This window comes from Dreissena polymorpha, chromosome 12, assembly GCF_020536995.1.
Source record: "Dreissena polymorpha isolate Duluth1 chromosome 12, UMN_Dpol_1.0, whole genome shotgun sequence".
NCBI classification, from domain to species: domain Eukaryota; kingdom Metazoa; phylum Mollusca; class Bivalvia; order Myida; family Dreissenidae; genus Dreissena; species Dreissena polymorpha.
In genome coordinates, this window is record NC_068366.1 from 55,803,140 (window position 1) to 55,813,119 (window position 9,980).

The following is a 9,980-nucleotide window of genomic DNA, read 5'->3' on the forward strand; positions in this document are numbered from 1 at the left end:
AAATTAAATAATAATAAGTTGTGTGAAGTAATTGAAACCCGCAGACAGTGCCCTTTCGTTCCGTATTTCATTTTTAAATTGCACACACGTTTGCAGTGAATCTTGTAAGTTATGCGCTTTTGTGAATATACAATACCTATAGTAACGCTTGATTTTTCAACATTATTTAATTGACAAATCAGAAGTGTGAATTTTTGAGATATTTTCTTAAATTTTTCGGAATCCTTGACTTACTAGAACATAGTGTGTCGAAGCAAGATAAAACAAATATGTCACCTACGAGCAGACATGTCGCACAACGATCACGATTTTTTTATTAATATATAAACATTACCGATCAAATAAAACAATATACAAGTCTAGACGAGATGTGTTATTTTATTTCACCCATAACATAACTTACGCTTAGTTTGAACAAAGACGCAGGGCATCAATATAAAATAATAAATTTACGGTATTATTATATCAGTTGCTTATTTTGCAATTTTTAAACTTACAATCTATTGTGTTTCCAACAGTAATTATAAATCATGAACGTAAGCAATGTTTTATGTGTATGTATAGTGAAAAACTGCACACAAAAAATTTAAAAGGTAAATAATAAATTACACTTACTAATAAGTGAGCTTCTTTATATAATTAATCTACTCACTTCGTATATGCATTGCCCTGGGTAAGATTAGCTTAAGAACTACTCTGCAGTTCTGGTAAAAATAAGAACCCCATTAACATAATTAGAAAATGATGTGCATTGTTGAAACAGGCGAAAACATTTAGTCCAAATGTCTTGAAAACTGGTTATTTGCGTCAGTGGAACAGTGCTTCATTGTTCTCACACATATCTACTAAAATGTGTTCATAATAGTATGGTGTTGTGTATAGAAATTTGTATCAATATGCACGTAATTATCTCACTTTGTGAATTAGACTACGTTTTAAAAGATAGTTTCTGTAAAAATGGATTGATCACCAGTACATGATAAATAGTGTTTTGTTTTGAGTATATAATCGGACGTTTCAAAGATGAAACATTATAACTTGCGAGATTAATTTATTAGCGTTGTCATGGTAAATGTACTCTAAAAGCAAATTTTTACACGTGTGGAATTTTGAATATTTTTCGAAATACCTACACAATGTCCAAAGAGCGACCTGCTGCGAACGCATTCTTTAGCAATTGTCTGTGTATGTGTCTCCATTTGATCTTTTTAGGTTTTGGTTTAGTTTCATTTCATTTTACTTCAAATGGATTCTATCCCATAAAAGTCCTGACAAAATCACTGATACCTCTGTTACAGACCGGACACCTCTTCGTGTCATGCGCACAGGCGATACACATTACGTGATGGGCGCAAGGCAGGAACAGCGCGTTCGAATCGTTGATTTTGCATTTTGAGCATTTCACAATACTCTTCAAACGTTGGCTTTCTTCGTATAACGATTCTTAAACAGAATATCGTTACGTTAACATTATTTCAGCACGTTTGTATTGTACAACAATGGCCATAATGGTATTTGTAGTGTTGTTGGTTAGATTTCCTTGGTTTTAAATATAAGATATACGAGTTGATAAAAAATCGATCTTTTATAAAAACAATGCGTTATATACACTTATTATAATACAGAACTTAATAAGTGTTCGTGATTAGGAAAATTTTCTCTGAATAGGACACAATCTAGTCTAATATGTATAACCCTATATAACTCTTTGAATTTAGACTTATCTCGAATAAATATAAGAAATGAATAGCACGGTACTTCATTGGCACCGTTGTAGAAATACTATTATAACATCATCGGAAGAAATTATCTGCTAAAAGGCAAACCCACTACATATGTTAAAATACAATCATTTGACTACGTTGATCGATGATCTGAGCAAGCATCGGTGCTGCGTGTGGGATCTCGGCGTTGGAACGGTCGTCAAATGGCAATTTAGATCTCTAAGGTTGCATCATTTTTTTAGAGTACTAACACATCGCTACAAAAATAGCATTTGACTTTATTCACATATGCTAATATTATTTTTAAAAAACATGCGCTCTCCTTTTATTTACAAATATATTTGTTTTTATAATTATTTTAACTGCGGAATTTATGTTATGTTCATAAACAGAACAAATCTTCTGCACGGTGTTTTTATATATTAACATAAGCGAATAATGTTTTGATGTTTGGATAGACATTTCCTTTTGCACATAGAAAATATGTTACCTGATTTCTTAGCTGATGTATATTGAACAGCTGTATCCTTTTTAATCTTGTCAATACGGTTAATGATGTCCTCAATATTTGGATGGTGATTAGCTGCCAAGAGACAAAACATTAATCAAATTAACAATGAGGTCACATTAATGTATGTTTAAGCAAAGTCAACTAAATTGTTCAAGGGAAGTGTACAAACCATCAAGCTGTAAGTGATAAACTGCTTCGTCAAAGATCTCCGCAGTGAATTCCATTTCGTCCATGCATATGGTCTTCATCGTCACAAGATCCATATCAAGATCAAGGTCGTTATAGTGATGAACTTCTGCCGAAAGGTTAGTTGCGTCATTCTGTTGCAATATATACACATTGTAAAGCAAGAATAGCGCAGCTCATTGGATACATGTAACTTACACTTATTTTATAAAACTAATCGACCAGTTAAATATAGCGTTACTACGATTAAAGAATAAAACTCGCGAAACAAAATTGACATATCTACACTTTTTAGATTTTTGTATTTACCGTAGCACTTTATCAGTACTGTAATGTGATTAATGAAGATATATTCGTTTTTAATGGAACCTGTCATTACCAACATAGTTGTCGGCGCGTTCGCACTGTGTTGCACTTGTTCAATGAATGCATCTCCTTTTGTTTCTCTTGCAAATGCACATGCGGGAAACCACTTGCAATGCTCTATCCACGGGTCATCATGTTTCTCCCAGTTGCTTAAACCTCCGTTACACGAAAAACATCGAACCTCGTCTCGCACACCTTGTAAAAATTGTAAAACAAATATGCCTAAACAAATTGTCACGCTTCCAATTGTCGCAAAATGTTGTGTTGGGAGGAAATGTTATAGCGAATTACGCGTTAAAATATAGATTTTTCATAATGTTGAAAACAGCAAATATTTAACTCCAGAGATTCTTTCAGGAGAATTTCAGAAATTATTACTCCCATTGGCTATGTGTATAACAGAACATCAAGTATAAACGTAAACGGATCCTAACTGGTATCTAACGGTCAAAGCAAAGCATTAGATTGTAAATACACACTTTTGTCTCGAATATGATTGTATTATACAGACTGAATATCATACTATACTTGCTCAAAAAATTTGAACAATTATTATAACTTTCATAAATAAAACAATTACTTAGTGTTTTTAAAATTCCTTTTTGTTGCTCGTGTTGTTTTTTATTGAATTTATAAAGTAAAAACCTGACGCGTGAGTGTTGCAAGAAATAGATTATTTTTTGCTTAACTACATGTTCTATTATGTAAAATACTAGTTGAACCTGTGTAGAACAATCCTGCTTCAGCTAACTCTTCTGGACTTTTTTTGCTTCGAAACTTATCACTCTCGTAACTTAAAATGCGAGACTCGATTGTCGAATATTGAAGACTTCTGGAAGTATGATGGCTTGCTGAAAAGTTATGAAATGGATTAACGTAACTAAAACAGGCCTCTAAAATACAATAATAAGTTCAAAATAATTCCATGTATTGGATGATGTATACAATAAAAGAGTTATGATGCATACATGTTGCTCCAAGGTTCCTTTGAAAATCCGTATACTGTCTTTGACGAGTGTTCTCTGGGTTGGATTGATCCAGTTCTTTCTAAAAATAATGTTATGTGCAAAAACTTGACGGTTCTTAAGATATTTAATTCGAAATGTGTACGGCCGTGTTGGTTTAAATATTGAAGTCACATTTTTTTACCGACATACATAATGAAATTAATATTCAAGTTTATCAATATTGTATAACTTAACTAATTACACAATCTCAACGCAAGCCTAAGTAAATACAACATGATTATACAACCATATACCCGTAGTTTAGTCAATCCTTCGAGACCAAACATAGCTTCCAAGTAAAGACATGATTCGGAATTCCGTATGTGCTCTGCCATTGGATCGTCTGCGGGACTGAAATCCTTAAGACCAATGCCGCATTGGAAACATCTGATTAGATCGAATTCACCTGAAATCAAACGTGTATTTAAAAAGAATATTATTCATCAATGCTATCGTGTGTATGCTCATGTGGTGTTGAAGAAAATTAATCCTGCAGAAATTTATTTTATTAACAATTGTATTTACAAAACAAAAATGTATACCTGTATAAAAGAATCCAGCAATAACACATTCTTTTTCAGTCGGGATTACATGAAACCAGTTGAAATATGACTGATGTCTGGATGATTCTGTAACATAGCGAGGATATCGCGGCAAATTTTTGCGACGTTTGAATGGTGTCTGGCCTGTTAATATAGGCGTCAATGAGTAAGATGTCTCATTAATAGGAACAGCTGAAGCCAAACTAGAAATGTTATTAGTGACGAAGTTTTGGGATGAAATTACTCCTTGTACCATTACATCCTCAGCACTACTGCACCTTTGTGTGGATTTCTCTACTGCGTTTTGAAAAGGTGTTGATGCATTGTCTGAGGCATGAACAGACCTTGAATGGGCGCTGATAGCCCCGTGTTTTGTGTTAGTAAACATTGCGCCAGATGGAGCCAGTTCCGCGTTCTGTGTAGCTAATAATCCATACGTTGAATTTAAAGAACTTGATAATGCGTATTGATATTTATCAAGTGGACAAATGGTGTATTTTTGCAACGATATGACTGGAGCATTCAGTATTCTCCTAACAAACAGTTTGATAAGTTTCTCGTACCGCACCTTTCTGTTGCTGTAAAGCAAATTGTTTTGTAACAGATCAGTGAACAAGAATTCGTTGTTACTTGATTTCATAACTATTAAAAACGCGTCTTTGTTACATTCCCATACAATGAACTCCGAACTTGGTATGCATTCATCATACGTTTTCTCTTCGAAACTTCCTCTGTATTTCATCGTTTTTACTAGTGTAGGTATTTCTGGTAACAAGAACACTTCCAATGTTTCATTGTTTCGAAAGTACATTAAACAATCTGGAAATAATTCCAAGAGAGTCTTTATAACACCTGTTATGTATATACCATCGCAGCGGTTTACCGCAAATTGTACAAGGATTACACTAGAGTCGTCATCTTTGATATCAGTATCAAGTGAATGTTCCGGTTGTTTTCTTATTTGGTTTGTCCTTATTAACGTACTTTTGATGCTTCTTTTCTCCGGTTTGATGTTTTTATTAATGACGCGCCTTGTTAATTCCGTGGCCTTGCCGTGTGTAAACATCTTTACTTATTAATAAACACGTATTCAAGCGTTTACACTGTTATTTGATATATGTTATCTAGTCGTGCGTTAAATCACAACGTTTAAGGCAGATACAACTTGTTTGACCTACTTTATTAAATATTCATTGTTAAGTCTTTGAAACGAATGCATAACGTTGCCGCGTTTAGTTATCAATGAAACATACTCCATTGTTGAAGTAACCAATAAGAGATTTAAACACGTAGTAGTGCAATCAAACTTATACGTATTTTTCAAATTGCGTAACCACTTAGAAACACGCTGCACTTTAATCAATGGAAAGCGAAACGTGAGTCTTAATCCATTTAATTCCGTGATTCATGTGGTGATGATCCACATTCAATATCAATGCACTACAGTGCACAGTATATTGCAAACTACGCACATAATATTAAATCAATCACATGACCCATGTTTCTCATAGTCTTCTCATAACCAAAACCTTGTTATGTGTTATTTTATCTCATATCATCTCGTCAACAAACGTGCAACCACTTAAAGTGTTTGCAAAGTCAAATATGCTTTTGAAGGTCGTTATGTTAAAGCGAAGTATAATTATCGATCCGCGCATAAAACTGGGACAAAGTTGTTCTCGCTTCTATTTAAAATTCGAAACTGATACTTCAATGTTCTATTTAATCCAACAATGAATGCAAAATCACTTAACTATACTATATCCAATGCAGATTGCACATATTAAGTTACTCATTTAATATCCCTAATATTATTGTACAGTTACAGTCAGCCAGTAATTGAAACGAACTGTTTAACAAACACATTGAGATAACAATGTGTGCCCTATATACTTCGTTAATACGTAGTTGTATAACTGTGCACACTGCGGTAAAAATAGATTTGTTAGTTACCGGTTAGATAAAATATATCAAAGCGCTGAAGGCACTGAAGATGTTCGCTATTGCATAATTTAACACGCAATTCATTTTTCAAAATCAATCGCAAGTTTGAAATGAACACACGCCATTCAAATTTATAAAGTGTGTGTCATAGCGCACGGGTCGAGTATTGTGTGCACTTTTTATCATCCTTATTATTTCATAGAAATAACTTAGACAAAATAAAAACAACATGGCTTTTTGGACGTTCTGAAAGCACAGAAAGTATGATGAAAATGGTGATGAAAACTTAATATAAAGAACATTTGCAGTCACCATCATATTAAAGGAATATTTTTGGAATATCAAAAAACTATCTCACCAAGAATATAAATTCTTAATGAAAGTTCCGTGTACAAAACTTTTGATTTTTGACACCATATACAAATTCAAAATATACAATAATCTTCGTATCATGTATGTGGAGGAATAAAAGTATATACACATTGCTGTTTATGCTTTACTTGTTACCCGAGCAGTTCACACGGTGTCAACAACGCTGACATAAACATCGGTATAGAGCACTAATGCGCTTTTTAGGCGTAGCTGTTTTACTCAGTTTTCATCTAAGTGAATTTTACATAACGCCAACAGACACGCATGAATATTTTCGAATATGTAATATGCTGATTCGAGATACAACCTCTGAATTTTGCTACATCACTGCGTATGTGCTCAATTCAAAAGATGTAGCACTGTTCAGTGTAAGGAATTCCGGACTACTCTCTGTATGCTCAAACGACACAAATTGTGGCCCTGTTACAATTACGCGTTACAATTCATCTCGCAGAATTTCACTTTCGCCTCCAAGATGAGAATACAATCATTAGCGAAATAGTATAGAGTCACGATAAGAGAAAATCGTTTAATTATCATACCACAATGTTTGCCGTACTTGGTCAGCACGTCTGGAAATCATTCCTAAATGTGTGGATAGGCTGCCATTATTAACAAGTTTGCTATTTTGAATTTTATTTTGTATCAAAAAGCATTGTTCTTAAATGTGGTATTTTCAATTCGCAATGAGATTTGTAATGACCCTCGTCATGCGAAAATGGGTCTTATTCCATATGCGCCCGTCACATAAAAAGCCCACTCAGCTATCTCTCCGTCTGGTAAGGAGAAACATAACATATTGAGTGATTTTATAGCGAACAGCATCGTCTATGGCCTGACTGCGCAAATGCACATGTTGGGTTTAACAAACGCTTGCCAAAACGCATAAGACCCATTTTCGCATGACGGCGCTATGGACGTGTGATTTAAAAGTGTCGAAAGAAAACTGCGTTTAAATCAAATATCAACATACCATATATTTCGATAGTGAAGAAAGATACTCATAACAAGGCATATGAGGACACATATAAAGTGCTCTACCGTAGTATATTTTTATCTACTCACACTAATGTGTGGTTTGACAATGCTAACACACATTTCATGTGGTGAATATGCAACTTACACGTGAAAAATACAACACAATAGTTTAACTTGTGTTTAATTGTAATTATTTATTTAGAAAAGTAAATTGCAAACTTTATTTCAACGTCAGCGTATACGCCGACTACATTTTTAAAAGATATTTATTGTTATAAATATATTTAATATAATATATTTAGTTGTTTTCGATTTTAGCGATTATAAAGCATTTTCGAGGTTGCTTATAGTATGCCTGTAGTAATTGATGAACTCATATCCAACTGTCTATGTATTGATAACTGTGAATATAAACAAGTTAAACCTTCTACTAACCTTCTACTAATGCGTTGCTAGCACCAATAAATACAAAAGATCGCCGCTATCTGTTGAGAACCAAAGAACGTTTTCCAGAAATACCCGCTGTAGTATCATGAACGAAGTTACGAAACAGGTCATTCGTATTATTATTATAAATTGTTTGTTATATTCGGGTTAAGCGATTATGAAATATTTTTTTGTTCTTGTCTATCGTATCGCTGAAGTTATTGTTGAACTTGTTCAACGTTTTATAAATTGAGAATATAAATAAGCGTAAACTTTTTCCCGAATCTATAAATAGCCTCAATTTACAAATGACCTGTACTACGTCATTGAGGTGTATGTGAGAGCGTAACCTATTGCGTTGTTATCGCCCGTGAACTTTCCTTTGTTTATCGACAGGCGCATCTATTAATAGCCTCATATTATGAATGGACTGAGCAAAAATACTACGTCATGAAGACGCTTCAAAAAGTGGACTATTTTATTCATTCATAAACAATCTCCTCCGCGACACGTACAATAAGATCATTATTTACTGATTCTTTTCTATAAAAGCACCGTTCGAAACTATTGCATTTAACACGATATTAATATAATGTTTTTATTTGTGAATGAATATAATTGGAAAACTCAAACCTCTTGCATAAATTATACAACTCTTTCTCGCGCGGATACGCGTAGTAAGCGGGTATTGGGCTCCTAGTAGCTAAGGCGTATCGACCTGAATTTTAGACTAACCATCTTAGACGGTCGCTAAGCGACCATCTAATAAAACGGTTTGTGTAAGTATTGTGTTTCCTTCAGGCAAGTAATTGCGTTAGTTGCAACATGATTTTGAGCGTATTACATATCAGCATTACGTAAATTAGAGTGAATATTATCGATCAAAATGTTATATTCCACTGCAATTGAATTAAGAATCTCCAAACACTTGTAATAAAGGCATGTAATATACATTATGAACAAATTGGGTACGAATAAAAAAAAAATAGGGGGTACGGGGAAGTAGTGTCCGTGGGGAACTTGACCCATTCAGCGAAACTGGTAGGCGGGTTACATTCTCGATCAAATATAACAAGAAATATCTTTAAAAAGATTTTCGACGTGTATTTTCTGTACCACTTATCTTAAAAAAACGTTATGTTACAGTAAAATGTTTGTGGGTTATAACATTACGTTATGTAGCAGATATATTCAAAACTTGACATGCTCTTTAATTACACGATGCTCTTTAATTTCACATGTATATCATACCAAACTTTATATTTCGTTGTTTCCTTTGCTAAGTTAATGATTTTATGTGTACGGACGTGATTTCACATGCCCATGTGCATGAACATATAATTTTTCTCTTATGACTATTGCTTTTTCTCTAGTTCAATAAGCTTAGGCATGTTTGTTCGTTAAGTACGGCAATAATTTCATGATGATTCCCGAAAGTAGGTATGAGCACATAGTCGAATACGACTTGAATACGTGAGTTCGCCCATGAACACATGGTAAGGTTAACTAAATCTCCGCGATATGACCTAATATGTGTTTAAAACAGAAAACAATATCCAAAAAACGAATGAATTATCAAACATAGTGTGTGCACTGATGTGGCTCTTTAATTTATGTTTGAAAAGTATATAAGATATGCAAAATGAGAGAGCACGCATAAGAGCGAGTTTCATATATGTGACACGGCTATTATGCTGTTTATATATCATACTCGCTTTAACGTGTACAAATGTCAGGTTCGAAATAATTCGTTTTCTTTACACACATGATCGCGTTAAACGTTAATTATACACGTTTTCATTCGCAATTTATTTACAGAATCACGACAAATGTCAAATACAATACAGAAAATGCATAGTTGTTTCATTGATCTATAAACATATAATGGATTGAATATAACTGATTTAAAATTAACGTTTTCAAA

The 9,980-nt window shown here is 33.6% G+C and overlaps 1 protein-coding gene across 1 annotated transcript; it reads right to left on the reverse strand.

Moving 5' to 3' along the window:
• Positions 1 to 360: 360 nt before the first annotated feature.
• Positions 361 to 6,239, reverse strand: LOC127853196 (baculoviral IAP repeat-containing protein 3-like). The gene is made up of 8 exons (XM_052387472.1): positions 4,337 to 6,239; positions 4,049 to 4,200; positions 3,756 to 3,834; positions 3,510 to 3,638; positions 2,801 to 2,982; positions 2,405 to 2,555; positions 2,215 to 2,307; positions 361 to 1,443 (listed from the first exon to the last, which is right to left on the reverse strand). The coding sequence occupies exons 1-8, from the start codon at positions 5,400 to 5,402 to the stop codon at positions 1,253 to 1,255; spliced, it is 2,043 nt and encodes a 680-aa protein (XP_052243432.1). The 5' UTR covers positions 5,403 to 6,239; the 3' UTR covers positions 361 to 1,252.
• Between the last annotated feature and the right edge of the window lie 3,741 nt (positions 6,240 to 9,980).